This window comes from Nannobrachium achirus, assembly GCF_963921795.1.
Source record: "Nannobrachium achirus genome assembly, chromosome: 2".
Taxonomy (NCBI): domain Eukaryota; kingdom Metazoa; phylum Chordata; class Actinopteri; order Myctophiformes; family Myctophidae; genus Nannobrachium; species Nannobrachium achirus.
In genome coordinates this window covers 31,569,846-31,587,957 of record NC_137811.1, presented here as the reverse complement: position 1 = coordinate 31,587,957, position 18,112 = coordinate 31,569,846, and the positions used below count along the sequence as shown (strand labels likewise).

The following is an 18,112-nucleotide window of genomic DNA, read 5'->3' as shown; positions in this document are numbered from 1 at the left end:
ATGTTGATGATGGAGGACGACGAATTAGAGGCTCATCAGGTTGATATCGATTCGGATTTCGAGCCGCAAAGCCGGCCTCGCTCGTGCACCTGGCCGATGCCCTGTCCGGAGGATTTCCCCGGCGGCGGAGGACATCATCACGAGGTCAGTGGGGGTCTTCCACTGGCCAGCATCAAGGTGGAACCGGAGGACATCCCCGCCGGCTGCAGAGCGGGACGAGTGGGCGGAACGCCGGGGGAGCTGATCAAGCACCCGGCCGGCGCCCCGGCTCCCACGGGCGCGACGCACCCATGCCTGGCGGCCGGCGCGGCGCTCGATGTCACCGGGCAGCTGCGCAAAGCCAAGTCCTCGCGGCGGAACGCGTGGGGGAACCAGTCGTACGCCGACCTCATCACCCGAGCCATAGAGAGCACCACCGAGAAGCGACTCACGCTGTCACAGATATACGACTGGATGGTCCGCTACGTGCCCTATTTCAAGGATAAGGGCGACAGTAATAGCTCGGCTGGATGGAAGGTAAGGCAAACGGCGAGGCGTAAAAAAAAGAAAGAAAATCACACATCCGAGTCAGTCAGTATAAAAGGGGAGTTTGACATATTAATCACACACACAGCGTGTCCAGTGATAATACCATGTATCATTCATATTCAGTGGGCCCATTACATTTCCCTCAGCCCTCACATTGTAACATGTGTCACTGTGGGATTCTGCATGCGGCGGTTACGCATGAACGGTGCCATGCGTTATCTTGTCTTAGTTCATTACCGGCGTCAGTCATTCTAATGGATCATTGGTGGCAGAAAGGGTATCAGCACACATGCTGCATGTGACATGGCTTTACTTGTCCCAGCTGCAAGCTCTGCTGCTATATGACGGCCAAACACCTACTTGGAGAAACACAATGTCCATGGAAATACAAGCAAACAAGATGTTTTCTTTCCCTCTTTTGTTCATTGTACCTTTTGTCTATACAGTATATGACAGTATATGAGCATTTTTTTATGCGAATAGCCACAGACAGTATATTCTGACATCTCTAGTCTCCAGAGCATGATGTAAGTCAATTTGCAGGTCATCTCTCCACATAATTGTAGCATATTCAGAAGGGGGTTCTCCTCCACACTCCACTACCATCACTGATGGAAGCGAGGCCTGTAGAGTAACCTCCTGGACATCTGCCCGGGGTTATCAGCCTCTCCTCTCCTCCCCTTGTCTAATTATTTCTCATTACCGACTATCTCCGGGCAGCACAAAAAAATCAGCCAGGCTGCAGCGCCCGCTCGCCTTGATCTCTGCAGCAGTCTGAGATGAACGTCTGATTGTCAGAGGGAATCAACCTTCGCGTGTCAGGCTTTACACCTGACAGGTCTGTCGCTTCTATGGCAACTGTCTGGAAAGCATCCATTCATCTCACTGTCACCAGAAAGCCGGTGTTGTGCATAGTCAAAAACATCATGGTTCATGGTATGTGTCCTCAATGACAGAAGGAGTGAAGGTGTAGCCTGAGAGCTTTCACATATCGTCGTTGTCGGGTAGAAACCTTGTATGTCCAAAACCGTTTGTTTTGTATTTATCATTTTTTAAATGATTTAAACTAGTGAAAACAGCCGATCTTTTCACTTTTGTGAGACTGCCTTGTATGATGAAGCAGGGCTTTACTTTGCGAAAAAAAAGTACAACTTTGAAACTTGGAGATATGAGGTTTCTGCCCAACAGTGACGATATACATTTTATATTTACATCTTACACTGAGAAACCTGTGAATCTCACCAAATATGCACCTGTTGTTGTTGTTGTTGTTGCATTGCCTGTTGCATAAGGCAGAACCTGTCACGACTGGAGTTAGTTGAACAATCCCCCTCCCGCCCCCCGTCTTAATCAAAAGCGCCTGACTGCGTCTGTGAGCCAGTCCCACTTCAGCCGCCTCGTGCTGAGGTGTGTCTACAGGTAGACTTAACTTCATTATCCCCCTTACTCGCACTATAGCACCTCCACCTTAGCCACTCAGCCGTGGGCCCACTTTATCTTTAGCGCCAGTGTCCCAGTCTGCATTTATGAAACTCCAAATTAGCGGTTTGACAGTGGAAGCCTGAGGTCCAGGCTATTTCAGGCCACAGGCGAGACGTGGGGCCCGTTCCAGGTAATGACAGGGGATTAGGTAAGTCGTTTAAAGCAGGCACTAACCGGGCTGACCTGGTTTCAGTCAGAGACAGAGTAGTAATGTAAACATACACTTAGAAGTCACATGTTAAGCCATGTTGACACTTCCAATCAGGAAGTGCCTATACAGCAAGTGTATGTGTGTTCAGACAGCGACCTGCCATAGGTGTTGTGGGTTTGTGTGTGTGCGTGCACACGCGCACATACGCATGCGTGCCGTGCACCCTCCCCATGTCACTCATACACACAGACAGTAAACTCAGCTGACTCCACTCCAAATTAGCAAAAATCTGAATAGTTAAATAAAGACTCAACATGCTGTTCTAAAGGGCTCACGAGGCCTTTCCACTAACATTTTCGAGCGGCGTACAAAAATATCAAGTATCTTTTGCTTTGCATATTATGACATGGCCCTTGTTGTACTCGATAATAATACCATTTAACTTGCAAATGCTTTCATGAAAGTAAGTAGGCAATAGATGAAACATCCCAGACCGGTTTTGAATATTGTCTGTTTTGAAGAGAAATCAATAGAAGCAGTGTATGTAGCCTACTGTATGGTGAGCCTGGGGCACCATAGTCAGCATTTAGACCAAGCAGGACGAGGTCACTTCTGTTCTTCCAGCTGGCCTGATCTCTAACCACAAGTTCACACCCTGAGTTCTTACAGGCATGCCAGCCACCCGTGATCCCACATATACTCACAGAACACAATATACGTCATTTTACAATTATATAATGGAATTATATTTGGCGATGACGCTTTTCTTTTTTTTTTCTTTCTTTTTTTGTGGTTCGGAAAAGATGGGCTTGCGTCACCCCTCTAGATTTTCATCTCAATCGATATAAATACGCACCGGCAAAGCAATGGATATGAAACAAGTCTGCTTTTATTTATTAATTCCTTTAACCCCATCGAGGGAGGGAAGGGGGAAAAAGCAAACAAACATAAAAAAGACACAAACATTCACGATGATGAAATGAAATGAAATGCGATGGTATGATGTGGTGGTCTATGTGGGGAGAAGATGGAGATGGATGGTTGGACACACACATCACCGACAGACAAATGGATGTCTAAAGGCAAAAGGACCAGCAGCCAGAGATGGCGTCGTCAAAGCTTGGCCTGTACTACTGTACGTGTGTGTACTGTGTGTACACAACTCTTCTAAGGATAGTAACTCTGCCCCTAAAAGCAGATAGGGTGTAACACATTAAAAACCACCATCCCTCCTTTTGGCAGGGATTTGAATTTGGCTTGAGGCGGCAGTGTGCTGGGCAGTCAGCGAGTACCCCTCGATGGTACCGATAAACTCCTGTAAATACCTGCTGGACTCTGGGCTTCTGGGAAAGACCACGGTATTCTGGGCCATAGCTTATTAATCGCCTCTGCACCAGCGGGAGTCTGCGTGGGGTCTCGTGTCAGTGAACCCTCTGACACGGCGTGTCTGTCCGGGGGTGCTAGTTAGTGCACTGTAAAACCCAGGGTTCCGTTTAGTACAGGAGTTAAATGAACACTGAGGATTTTACTGCTTAAAAGCACAGATTACTTCTCGCGGGGTTCATTTCCCAGTGTGCTGAAAACCTGCAGCACTTCACCATAAATGTGTACTAGGATCTTGGATTTAAGTTGGCGATTAATTTGGTAGCTTTGCCTGTTTGTGTGATGTATAGGCAATTATATTTGAGCGTACCAGCGTGCACAAGTGCAGGCACCTGCATATTTCTGAGAGAGAGAGAGAGAGAGAGAGAGAGAGAGAGAGAGAGGAGAGAGAGAGAGAGAGAGAGAGAGAAAGAAAGAAATATAGAGTGTACATGTAGGCCTGCATGCATGCGTGGGAGCAGCACATGTCAATTGCAACAAAGCGACAGGGTGGGTAGTGGTTGTGTGGTGTGTTTGTGCATGTGTGTACTGTGTATGTGTGTGTATTTGTATGTGTGTGCGTGCATGTGCACGCACTCATCTTTGTGGGGGCTAGCGCAGGGGGAGGGGCTGTCTACTTCTATAGGCGTGTGTGTTTGGGCCCAGTGATTGGTCTGACAGCATGTCACTGCAGAGAATGGTGCGCAGGCTAGCTCTTGACTCCATAATGCTTCTAATGGTGGGGTTTTAAGGGGCCTCGGCATGGGGAATGGCCTGTAGGCGCTAGCAACTTCATTTACTTCAAGGACGCTCGGGGAACGCCTTTGTTATGGGTCAGGGGTTGTTGCATTATGTGACTGTCAACATGGATGGTTGTGGCTTGCGTACATGAAAAATGCCTGAGATTAATCAATAGGATGGATCTGGTTTTGTGAGTGTGTGTGTGTGTGCGTGTACGCGTGCATGCATGTGCGTGCGTGTGTGTGTGTGTGTGTGCATGTGTAAGAACATGACAAATGTATCTGTAACGCGTTAACGGACCCCTGAAAGTGTGAAAGCGATCTGGTGGCCATGTGTGTGTGTTTCTGATGTCAGGTATACTGTGGTGTTCCAGCGTGCGTCTGTGTGCATTTCACACAGTGCGAGTATATCTGTGTGTCTCTGTGCAGTGCCTCTGTCAGGGCTCGGGGCGGGCAGACGCCAGGGGATTGTGTGGCAGGCAGGTCCACACCAGTGCCAGTGAGTCGGTCAGATGATCTAATCCAAAGTGACGGGGCCGTTATTTATAATGTGTCTTTAGGTTGTGCTCTGCACGGGGCCAGCAGGCCATGGGGTCAGGCGGGTTCTTCTTGTTGACAGAACTCGAGAGAGAGCCAAATCAGAGCGATACGAAGGGTTGGAAAAGGAGTTAGAGAGAGCTATATGACCAAGATTGACGCTAAAAGACCAGAGGGAGACAGTTTGGAAGGAGGTGTGTGTGAATAAAGTGGGAAAGGGAGTAGAAGGAGACAGGATATGTTTCCGCGCTAGGTCTAGGTTTATAGTCTTATCTTCTGCAAAGGAACATAACCCCTGTCTCCACAGTCAGTAGACTTTATAGCCGGGGCTGGATCCTATCACTTCATCTAATTGATTTATAGGTAAAGAGACAGACAGAGTCTCATAATGCTGTCAGTATGCACAGGCTCCAGCAGCTGCAGAGGAGAGAGACACTTGGCAAATACGAGGGATACGGATGTCAAATGCATGGCGGAGAGAGTGTTTGACAGAAGCTTAGCACCGAGCGGGAGAGAGACTTGAAACTTTAAGCGCGTGTAGGAATGCGCTTGTGTGTCTGCCTATACGTGCTTGTGCGTGTGTAGAATTTATATGTGTGTGTGTATGCGTGTGTGCTGCTGGCATCTGTTTGTGCATTTTGGGTGTGTGCGCACATGTGCACCGCACACATGCATGTGTATGTGCGCCCTTGGCGCGCGCGTGTGTGTGTTGCCTGACAGTGGGTGGGTGTGGAACTGTGGATCTAGGGAGCTGGAAACTATCCTAGACTTCAGCTGATTCATATTTTATCCTCACTCTTGGCTCGAGGAAGCCAAGTAATTTGAGAGATAGAGACAGACGCACAGACACACGCACGCACGCACACACACACACACACACACACACACACACACACACACACACACACACACACACACACACACACACACACGCACAGATATTCCCAAAATGAAAGCATATGATGGGCGCCAAACAGATTTATGGCAGCTGATTATGAGCACCTAACGCCTTGGTTTTTTATACTTGGTTGTGCGCCGTATCACGCACCGAAAATAGCAAATCCACAAGCTCACAATGTGGCACGACGCAAAACGTTGTGAACCTGTAGATCTGCTATTTACGGTGCACCCCACGGCGCATGGCCAAGTATAAATCAGCCTGTACATCGCCGCTTGGCTGCAGAGCCCGGTTAGGTTCAGGCGGTGTACTGTATATTCAGGTTGAGCCGGGTTTCCGGTGCCAAGAAAGGCTGTTTGTCGCCGCCTCTCCCACGGCAGCCTTCAGGCAGCCATGGCAGTTCATTTCTCAGGAAAATGATTAATGTACATGCAAATTACCCCAAAGCATGGGCGCGCATTCAAATATGGGCAGACAGCGATCAGGAGACGGTAATGTGAAAAACAATATAATTTCGGGCTTTGATATGACTTCAGCCTGACTCTTATCACTCCCATCTCGCAGACAACCGCACCATCTCTCATCTATTTTCTCACTCTGTTCTCCTCTCAGCCCCATCTCCTCTCCTCTCCTCCTCGCTGCCTGTCAGCCCCATACGTTCGCGTTGCATTCTATGCATTCTTTCTGTCTCGTGGTTTCTTGGCGCGAGGGCCAATTGAGGTGAAGAGCCTTTCTCGAGGGAGCCGTGGCGGCAGGATTTTGAGCTTGAGCAGAGGCTCCTGCCAGTGATCTAGACTTGCCTTAAGCAGCACGCCTCTCCTTATCTCCCAAAGAGATCTCATATCTCACATTATCTGGAAGATAATAGGATAACAATGCAGGATCCCCCCCCCCCCCCAACATCAACCCCACCCCCCTCCCCCCACCAGCTTGTCTCCTCTCCAGGGGCGTCACAAGGGGGGGGGGGGGGGGGGAGTGGGACTGAGTTACTAGGGCCCAAGGTGGAGGGGCCTTATTTATTTTATACTTTAGCTAATCTGTGCAAATCTTTGAATATATGTATTTTTAAGCGAACATTTGTGACTCAAATTTAGCTTCTGGGGGGGTCCCTGGAACTGAATATTTTGAGATGGGGGTCCGTGGCCAAATACATATCATTTTGGGGGTCCTTGACATGAAAAAGTTTGAGCTCCACTGACATAGAAACATAGGTTTCTTGCGCACATTTTCACGTTTTTCCAAAAATAGCAGATCTACAAGCTCGCAGCGCGGCACTCGGTGCCGCGCTGTGAGCTTGTATATCTGCTATTTTTCAATAGTTAACATTCATGGGGGGCCCGCAGTGAATCCTTGTACCCAGGGCCCAGATTTTGTTTTGACGCCCCTGCTCCTCTCCACCGCTATACTGTAGGTCTCTCAGGAGCCAAACCCAAGTCAATGAGAACGTCAAGTCAACCAATCCGACCGGGATTGAACCGATTTGAATGTAACGTTTCAGATTAACCACAGTTGAGCCAGTTGAAGCGTTGTCTCTTACCAAGGCCAATTACCCCATGACTCTGGCTTTTTTCTGCCGTTTGGAGGCATTTCTCAGAATATTGAGTGGTAGTCTTCTGCTGTTTTTCCTAAAAAAGGAGACAAGAAAAGAAAAGCAAAGGGGAAAAAAACAGCAGAGTGAAATTCTCATTCTTTTAGCATTGCACTGTCACTAAAATTAGGGTGACAGTTTCCACTATTCCCTCTGGCTCACTCACTCGAGTCAGACAGACACACACACAGACAGACACATATACACACACACACAAACTTGCGTGCGCACACACTCCACCATGCCTCCGCAAACCACCCATGGAGGAACACTCTGTACTCGGGTGGGGTGAGCCATTTTTGGGAGAGGAGGGGGCACTACTTTGGGCAAAAAGTTACTGTCTATTGTGCTCTTTTTTTTTCTTCTTTTTTTCGTCCGATTTGATTTTGCAACCTGACTTTCCTGCAGGATTGGCTCTCCGGGGAGGCGGGGCATCGTTTAGGATGTGTCCATGGATTTTTGGCAACACCCTTTTTTTTAACAGCTGTGAGGACTAAACTTGTTGGGTTTTTCCCCTAGGGGCTTTATGAGTTTTGTGTCGGGGGGAGAATGCAACGGGGAGGACGGGGAGGACGGGGGGAGGCGTTGGGTTCCAGCATTGTACACTACTGCCAGATCCTCTGAACACATCTTTGTTTATTTCCCAGGAAACCATTTACCAAACACATGGGAGGGTTAAAGAAGAGAGGGGGGGACAGAGAGGGGTCTTCCTTTGTAGGAGTCTATCTTAGGGAGCGCTTGTTGAACGCAGTGAGTTACTGACATACACGCACAATGCCCTCATTCCAATAAAGCAGCGCCATTTGGATTCCCAGAGTCCCCCCTCTCTCTCTCTCAGCTGGCCTCCAGTGATGCCATATCAACACCAATAAAAACTAAGGATGTGGTTCAACCCCCGTGACTTAAAGTACTTTCTTCCGTCTAATAGCTAGGCTTTTGGATTTCACTACTTACCTCATTCACAACAAGGCCTTGTTTTGAAGTTTTGTTAACCCATTTGGACCCGTGGACCCGATTCTACAATTGTCTTCTAAATCGGAAACCGTTTCGATGGCAGTGGTTCTCAAACCTTTTCATGCCAAAGCCCTCCAAAAAAGAATCTTAAATATTTTGTTCCAGGGACCCCCCCCCAGAAGTAAAGCTTTGAGTTAAAAATGTTTTTGCGACCGTAGGGCGAGGTCGCTTTTCACCCTTAGGCGTCTTACTGGTTTTAAACATATTTTCAAAGATTTGCACAAATCTTCAAGATTTTTCAACAGTAGCAGATCTACAAGTTCGTAGCACGGCACCAAGTGACGTGCTGTGAGCTTATATATCTGCTATTTTTTAATAGCTTAAGTATAAAATAATGGTTAGGGTGGTTGAAATCTAAAATGACACGGATGCCTTTCCGGACTAAACGGCTTAAATAGGATTGGATTGCAAGTAGAAATAAATGAATGCTCCTTGGGAGTGAATGGGGAGGTTATGCTGCTGAGTTAACTGTGATTATTCCACAAACGTACAAACCTCCTCGAAATAATAGCTTTCATCTCCGCCAGGGAAAATTTTCATTGGGTGCATTGTATTGTGTGTGAGAGACGGGGTAATGTGTAACAAATGACCAGTGGACCGATAAATGGTAGACGTCTCAGAAGGACGATGCTTTTTAACGTCTTCATAATAGACCTTGTCAGTGGAATTGCGTTGCTAGGGAACAGCTTGGGTCCACGTTTTATTTCTTGTCAACTTGCCGATATTCACACAAACCCTGCGACAGGAAATACATTTTGGACCCATTTAGATTTACAGTGGTTCCCAACCTGTGGTCCGGGGCCCACTAGGGAGTCTTACTGGAATAAAAAAGAAAAACGTTGGTTCCATTGATTCAAGCCGGAGCATAATTGATTGATCGTTAAAATAAAAAAAAATGGGAACTGATTTACACATTTCCCCTCTTCACAAAATTAAACTCAGGTGGATGTCTGCCTGGGTTGTAATTATTACGATGTTACAACATAATCAAATATTAATTGGACTATCTTATCAATTTTCAATCTACAGACTGGAGCAATATCTCCCCAATATTTGGAGTTACACCATGGCAAAGGTAACCATACTACAACCCACCCAAATCTCTACCAAAGTTTCATTGTGTTTTAAAGGTCTGGTGACATGCTGTCTTTACAAAACATAAAAGTCTTCATCATGGTCCTTCAAAAGTGTATTAAAATGTTTTATCTGAAAAATCCACTCCAGTGAGCCATGACAGGTTGTTTTTTCTCTCTCTGTGTTCTAAGGCCTTTTGAGTTGCAATGAAAGCATCTGTGTCATTTTAGATCTTATATTTTATCCACTTTTACCATTATTTTATATGTTGGCTATTCAGAAATTGCAGATTTACAAGCTCAAATATTCAAAATGTGTCTTAAATATATTTCTAAAGCAAACATTTTAACTCAAATCTTTGCTGCTGGGGGTTCCCTGAACCAAATAGTTTGAGATTTTGTCGGTGGTCAAATCCATATAATTGTGTGGGTCCTTGGCATGAGAACTAAGGAGACTCACTGATATGATGAAGCAACATAAGCTGGATTCAGGATTTAGAAGATCTTTTTTAGAATCAGCCTCAGGTCTTAATGGGTTAAAGTTTCATTGTGTTTTAAGCCACTGGTTCTCAAAGTGGGGTCCGGGGACCCCCAGCGGTCCTTGAGAGAGTTCCAAGGGGTCCCCAGCTAAATGATAGTTAGGAACCAAAATGGATCCTTATGGGTATGTAACTCAGAGAGTGTACAAATGGAGCCAAATGGACCCTAACGGTCCATTTGGCTCCATTTGTACACTGTCAGAGTTAAATTAACACTGATTTTACCATATAAATTGGGGTCCCAGAGATAGAAATGCCATTAAATGGGGCCTAATGCATGTCAAAAAATGGTTGAGAATCACTGCTAGAGCTGTAAAAATAATCTTCTATTAGGTAGGTCCCTGGCATATCTTTTCAAATGGGGGTCCGCGGGCTAATAACTGTCAATTTGGGGGTCCTCGACATGAAAACGTGTGAGAACCACTGGTTTAAGCAACAGCCCGGTGGTGTTACACATACAGTAATGGGTCGCGTGGAGGCGCTTCACACTTTAAGAGCCGTCTCTTTAAGAGCAAGATATTTGACATTGGTGACGAATTCATTCAAGCACTCCGCTAAAGAAGTCTATTTTGATATGTATGAAAGGCCTGTCGGAGTCTGCTCTATTATGACAGCGGATGAAGTGCTGTTCCGTAGGCACAGTCAAACGTCCACTTGTGTGTAAAAGGTTTGCTGCCGGATTCACTTGCAGTAGGTGCAGTCTAAATTAAATAAGTGAGCTTTCAGAGGGTTAAAATGGTCCACCTCTCTGTGCATACAGTGCACACACGTCATTGTCTGCGTCCTTCTTTGTAATAGTGTGCGTGCGTGTGTGTGTGCGTGAGTGCGTGCATGTGTGTGTGTCATGCACACATAAGTACAGTATATGAATTCTTTTTTTTTTCTAATTTTTTTATCCCGCGATTTTGCAACCCATTTTCACCCAGTGCCAATTGCCTATGTAATCCTGGGCTCTGCTCTCCCTCTGCCGCGCCTGGGGAGACAACGGACTGACCTCATGCTTCCTTCAATGCATGAGTAGTCCAAGTTGTTTCTTTTCACCTGACAGGGGGGATTTCCCCGGGATGGACGTAGCGCGTGGAAGGAACACGTTATTCCAACCAGTTCCTTTCCCCTCCATCAAGCGCCCCGGCTGGCCAGGGGGAGGCATTATTGAGACCAGGATTACTGCATGCTTTTGTGAGGGTATCAACCCTAGGAGACACGGGGAGAACATGCAAACTCCACACAGAAAGGCACAGTATATGAATTCTGTGTGTGTCACCCATGCTCTATGTATCTGTCAATGGAGACATAAGTACAACAGTATCTGCCCTGTGTGTGTGTGTGTGTGTGTGTGTGTGTGTGTGGGTGTGGGTGTGGGTGTGTGTTTGTGTGTGTGTGACAACCATTGTGTGTGGGTGGGTGGGTGTGGGTGGGTGTGTGCGACTGCGTGGGGTGGGTTGGGTGGGTATTTGTGGGTGCATATTATGTATATGCGCGTATGCGTGCGTGCGTGTGTCCGTGCATGTGTGTGGGGGAGCGGAGTGGAGAGGGGGGGGGGGGGGGCTGATGGGCTCAGCGGGAGCTGGGGTCCCGGGGGAACAGCTCTCGTTAATAATTCAGACGAGGCTCATTATCAAGGCAGCGCAGATTTCTCCCTGATTCCACCTTAACCCGCTAAACCCGGGAACGCCGTCTCTGTGTCGCGTTTTAACCGTTTACTTTTTATATATACACTTTGGCTATTCAAAAATAGCAGATATACAAGCTCACAGCGCGGCACCGAGTGCCGCGCTGCGAGCTTGTAGATCTGCTATTTTTGTAAAAATCGTGAACGTTTGTGCAAATCTTTGATTAAATATCCTTTTAAAGCGAACTTCTTTTTCTTCATATTTTGCTTCTGGGGGGTCCCTGGAACAAAATATTTTGAGATGGGTTTCACGGTCGAAATACATATAATTCTAGGGGGTCCTTGACGTTAAAAAACTTTGAGCACCCAATGTAAAGAAAGAAACATACGTTTTTCAGAAAACCTTCAGGATTTAGAAGACATTTTGAGGTATTTTTCTGGTCATAGGGGGTTAATTGCAGGCAGCCTGCTCCACTCAGGCAGGCAGTAGTCATGCTGGGTCGCCTCTCTCTCCCTCTCTCTCTCTCCCTCTCTCCTCTCATCCTCCTCTCATCCTCCTCTCACTGTCTCTCTCTCCCCATCTCTCTCTCCCTCTCCCCATCTCTCTCCCCATCTCTTTTTCTGTCTTTCCTTCTCTACCCTCTTTTCTGTCATTTCCTCTCGTTTAGGGCTGCGACGATCGATTACTTCCTCTGCGATCATTCCATCGATTCGTTTTTCAACGAATCGAATAATCCAGAAGCGTGTTTTTTTTAAATATTCAAAATGCTTATAGATCAAAGAATCGATCAGCCACCTAAGCGCTATTTAATACTTTATCGCACAATGGTGTCGTGCAAAACATGTAAAAAAAATCACACCCGTGTGAAGTGGAGCTGTGTGTGTGTGTGTGTGTGTGTGTGTGTGTGTGTGTGTGTGTGTGTGTGTGTGTGTGTGTGTGTGTGTGTGTGTGTGTGTGTGTGTGTGTGTGTGTGTGTGTGTGTGTGTGTGTGTGTGTGTGTGTGTGTGTGTGTGTGTGGATCATGTGGGTACCGATTTTTGTGACATTTGAAGAAAATATGTAGGAAAAGGAGCAAAAAGTGTGTTTTGGAGAAAATTCAAGATGGCGGAAAATCTATCATGGCGCAAATGGGCGTGGCCTATATGGGGAGATGCGTCATGACCCAAGGAATCCAGGGAAAAAATATTTTTAATTTTCCGACCTACGGTTCAAGAGTTACAGGCCAAAACGTAAAGTGGGGTGTTATGGCGCCACCATGCGGCCAAATGACACAATTATTTTTTATTTAATCCTTGAAATCATTATGAACCTCCTCTCCAAGTCTTGAAACTCTAGCCCCTATGGTTTGCGAGAGACAAATAATTGAATGTGAGTTTTTGCGATTCCCATTATAAGTCAATGGGGAAAATTAATTCACTAATAAATTAATATCAATTAAACTATAGAACCTTTCTCTTAGAAAAGTAATAGCCCACGATTCCCGAGTAAGCCGTTCGATTTGACATATGGCGCGAGTGTGTGGTGGCAAAACTGTGGGACTAGTGGCGTGCCGAAGTTTAGGAAGTTCAGGCTACATACAGACACACACACAGACAGACAGACAGACAGACACACAGACAGACCCACACGGCCACGTATAGGGAGCCTGTGCTTCACACAGCTCCAAAAAACAAAAAAAAAACAATGCCTATAGTGACATGCCCAAAATATGAATAGATAATTTTGGTAAATTATTTATCGATATTGCTTTATAATTGAACTATTGCACCCTTGCTCTCACGCTCTCTCTCTCTCTCTCTCTCTCTCTCTCTCTCTCTCTCTCCCCCCTCTCCCTCCCTCTCCTACCACAGGGACAGTGGCTCCGCTCCACTGTGTTCTGCTTTGTCTTCCATTGCTCACCCTATGCCACAGTGAGAGGACCGCCCCGGGCTAGCCTCGCCTCCCCGCATTAGCGTATTACCTTAACAGCCACGGCACGCCATCAGCACGCTATTTTCGTTTGTACTTAAAGATGCGCCTCATATATTCCTGATTCGATGGAAGGCCAAATGTACTGTTCAAGCCGTTGTTGTTCTCATTGCGGAACGTGCTATTGTGGTTTCTTTGTGGGCTGCGTGCATCGCATTCCAGCCTAACCACATGAACCCCTAGTATTCATATTCTGGGCATGTCGTAATAGGCAAACATTTGGCGGAAATAGACGATTTACAAGCTCACAAGGCGCCGCAAGCTTGTAGATTGACTACAGTCGAGTCAAAGAGTGTTGGTGTCGGTAGACAAGAAAGCAGGGTGCCAGACCCCTGGGGTACTCCAGTCGATATGGTTTTTAATGGTTAAAGCCGTCTGAAACACATTCAGTGAGGCATCATCTGCTCGTAGGGTGTTGTTTGAACGTTTGAAAAGGCAGACCAGTGTTTCTCAATCCTTCTGGGCTTGAGTACCCCCTTTCCTAGAGTTTTGAATCCGAGTACCCCCTTTACCCGACAAAAACGTTTTTCCTTATAAAACTGCAATTAAAACCATAAAACCATCACAGATAAGAGTTTCAAACGGTGCCTCCTGAACAGATTTATTTTCAACACTGTGGCCATAACATTTCAGTCCAGTTTTATGTCAATAACTTACATTCAAGCATCATTCAAACACATCCAGTTGCCTGGTACCATAATTTGGGTTAGCAACTAAATTATAGGCTCACAACACGTTTCTCCAAGTGTCATCGTTAAACATAACAGTGATGTGATAGGCCTACTTCTATTTTTCTTTTTTTGGGTACCTCCGCGTACCCCTAGTGAGAGTTCCATTTGAAAAACACTGTGGTGGACCATAATGCTAAACGTTACTTACATCAACATCAGTGGTGTCAGTTCAGCCAAAGCTAGGGTATGGCAAAGATGGGATACATTTTGTATAACAAATTCTATTGTGAAAATAGCAGATCTACATGCTCACAACGCCTCGCGCTGCGAGGCGTTGTGAGCATGTAGATCGGCTATTCTCACAATGTCTGAAAAAAGCGAGTTTTGATAGTTTTTTTACACAGTTTTCTACGATTTCTTGGACTGGATATGACAGCCTGGAACGGTTGTTCAAGTGCAGCTAAACTTGGCATGTTAGTAAACGTGCCACAATTAACAATAATGCATTGCACCTGTGCAGCTGACCTGCGGAACCTGGGAATATCATTTTGTCAATATAAAATAAAATAAAATTGTGGAGAATATAATTATAATACCAGCAAAGAGACATTCATGGATTTATATTTAAAAGTAACTTCTGTTTTCCCCGCTGGACCCAGGGTATGGCAGCTGCATACCCCTGCCATACCCAATTGATGCCCCTGATCAACATGTCCGTTCACGGACAAATGTATCCGTGGCCAGACTTGGTTGTGTCCGTGGCAAATTCTAGATGTAGTTTTTTTACTCACCATTATAATGTTCTTATTTTGATCATGAAACCCAAATGTCAATCTCCTGGTTTTCTTCACTTATTTACTATGATACTATGGCATATTAGGAGTCCACTAGTACTGGTGGATCTCAAATGGTTTGTTTTCAAGGACCCACATAACACTGGGTGTGTACAAATTGGTTCCATTTGTACACTCTCAGTGTTACAGAGCTGTTATGGTTATTCAAGGCTATCTCTTAACGTGTTTCATTGTCTTCTCATTTTGTATGTCCGTGGCAAAAATGTAATCTTTACAAAAATGTCCTCCACAAGCCAACATGGCGATGACCCCTGGTTACTTAAGCAAATAAGTGTGTCTTTTGAACGGCTGATGTTTCATATGATAAATCTTTATGGGAGGAAAAAGGAAAGTGGGTGAATGAACGATTGAACGTCACCGGACATGTTGTGCTTTAATACTATACAAACTATCATTCATAGTGATAGTCACTCCACTCGCTCTCCCCCTCCCTTTTAAATCAGCTGGGTGTGGGCCTGGGGGGGAAATGAAAGTGGGGGCTTCAACACCCTTTAAATATGTTGTGTGTCCGTCCGCCGTACGGTGCAAATGCATGCGCGGTTAAACGTCACTGCTAGAGTGCGTGGACCGCGCCGGCACCATTTGTAACCCGGAAGATCCATCTAAAAGATTAGCGCCCATATCATGTGTTATGATATATACTGTGCATTGTCTAATGTGTTTTGCTTGGTTATAGGCCCCGGTGACATATTATAATGGTCCTGTATCCTCGGAATAGCTCGTAGCGTATTATCATAGAAATGACACTACGGAAGGCGCCGCTCGCGTGATTGATATCGGCACTGTCATAATACTCCTCTTTATGCCCATCTATAGGCTTATGTAATGTATCTTGTCTTCATAATTTACGTTGACTGATGGCTCTCCATTGAATCCTTTGTCATTCCCCATGGCTCCGCTGAAGCCCCACAGAGAGTGTCACATAATGGGCCTGATCTTGTCATACATGTATATGAATATTTCAAACCCAGGGCCTATTGTTACGTCGGTGGGAGGGTGTGTTTTTTAGATAAACAATGCCAGACGCTTCTCCCTCTTTGCTTGCGCCAAGATGGAGTGCACGCAAAGTCGTATTTCTCTCCGGCCCACAGAAGAAAAAAAAATACCTCCCTTCCCCACAAATCATGGTGGCCATATTTCCTAATTCAATTTTTCTCCTCGTCGGATATCTCTTCCTGTATGCAGGGGATTGATGGCTGTGCCCGTGTGTGTGTGTGTGTGTGTGTGTCTGTCTGTCTGTGCACGATGGTGTGTGTGGGCATATATGCACGTATTGTTCTCTGAGTGCATTTGTGAGTGTATTCCTGTGTGCGTGCACATGTCTGTTTTTGCATATGTTCCATTGTATGTATGTGCCTGCGTGTTGTGCGTGTGCATGCCTGCATGGGCGCATGCATATACTGTATGTACTCCCCTGTGTGTGCATGTGTGTGTTTATGTCCGTGTGTGTGTGTCTCTGAGTACAGGGGATTGTAGCATATCGTCGTTGTCGGGTGGAAACCTCGTATCTCCAAGTTTCAAATTTGTACGTTATTTCGCAAAGTAAAGCCCTGCTTCATCACACAAGGCCGTCACACAAAAGTAGTGAAAACAGCAGATCTACAAGCACACAACGCCTTGCGGTGCAAGGCGTTGTGTGCTTGTAGATCGGCTGTTTTCACTAGTTTAAATCATTTTTAAAATGATAAAACGAACAGTTTTGGACATACAAGGTTTTCACCCGACAACGACGGTGTGTGTGTGTGTGTGTGTGTGTGTGTGTGTGTGTGTGTGTGTGTGTGTGTATTTTGTGCATGTATATTCCATGTGTCCCTGAGAACGGGGTGCGTGTGTGTGTGTGTGTGTGTGTGTGCGAGCGTGCGTGCATGTTGGATGATGTATGCCGGGCTAAACGGCGTATTTCACAATGCTTCGTCTCCGGAGCATTTCTGGCAGCCGCGTGCCACGCCTCGCGCTCGCTCTCTGGCCCTGTCCATCACGCAGCCTGTCAGGAGCCAAAAAGGATTGAGGTTGGAGGGAAGGCAGAGACACACAGAGAGAGAGAGTGAGAGAGAGACTGTGTGTGTGTGTGTGTGTGTGCGTGCGTGCGTGCGTGCATGTGCGCTTGTGGTGTAAGTAGGGCTGTCACAATTATTACATAATCGTCTAATCGCAATTATTTGACATAATCGCGATTATTTTTCATAATCGTCATGATCTTTTCCATGTTGGAAAATGTTTGTTTATATTTTTTAAAGTAAAAAATTGTGGAAATAGCAGATCTACAAGCTCACAACGTGTCGCGATGCGACGCGTTGTGAACTTGTAGATCGGCTATTTCCACTATCAATGTTCTTTAAGAATAAAGTTGTCAAATATGTCAGTAATTTCTTTGCATATAGGTTATGTGTCATATCTACCATATGCATCTTCAAAGCCTAAACAGAAATGTAATTATCAACGATAAAATCACAATTTAATCGTCATGTAAAATGTCATATCGTGACAGCCCTAGGTGTAAGGTCTGTCTATCAGTTTTACCTGAAGATCCCCATCCATGCTCCAGCTCGCTGCATGCATGCATGCGGCCCCCGGGCCCACGAGGGGTCAGTGGAGGGCACAGGGGAGAGCCGGACGGACACGGAGCTGCTGCTGCTGCATCCCCCCCCAGTGGGAACGTGGTTATTGTTGACTGATGGAAATGGCTGCTTAGAGACAGGGAGAGGGAGCGGGGAAATGCGAGGGGGGCGGAGGGCGGGGAGAGAGAGAAGGAGAGAGAGGACAGCGGAAAGGAGAGAGGGTGAGTTATGTTTGAGAGGGGGTGCTTGTTATGCTAATGCCCGGTGGCATTAGCCACCTGAACCGCTCGCCCGCCCACGGCTGATGGATGCCCGCCTGTGGAGGTCACGTCAGGGTATAGCAGCCTGGTGTGGAGGTGAAGCAGCCTACCTGCCTGTGTGCCGCAGAGCTGAAACGGTATAGAAACCCACCTCCCCTGCACCTTCTCACTGCGTGTGGGAGGACGGACGGTGCCTGGTTCACGGTACACCTCTTCGTACGGCGGTGTCATATTGCGCAACCTGGTGATGTGGCTCACAAAGCTCGATCGGCTGTT

At 46.4% G+C, this 18,112-nt stretch overlaps 1 protein-coding gene across 1 annotated transcript in view; it reads left to right on the top strand.

Moving 5' to 3' along the window:
* LOC308304060 (forkhead box protein O6-like) overlaps nucleotides 1–18,112 on the top strand; it is a gene marked incomplete at both ends in the record, with an annotated part of 82,210 nt that continues 64,098 nt past the window's right edge. The window contains one exon of the mRNA XM_080748619.1: nucleotides 1–516. Within this exon, the coding sequence (XP_080604745.1) occupies nucleotides 1–516 (516 nt within the window). The remainder of the gene's footprint in view (nucleotides 517–18,112) is intronic.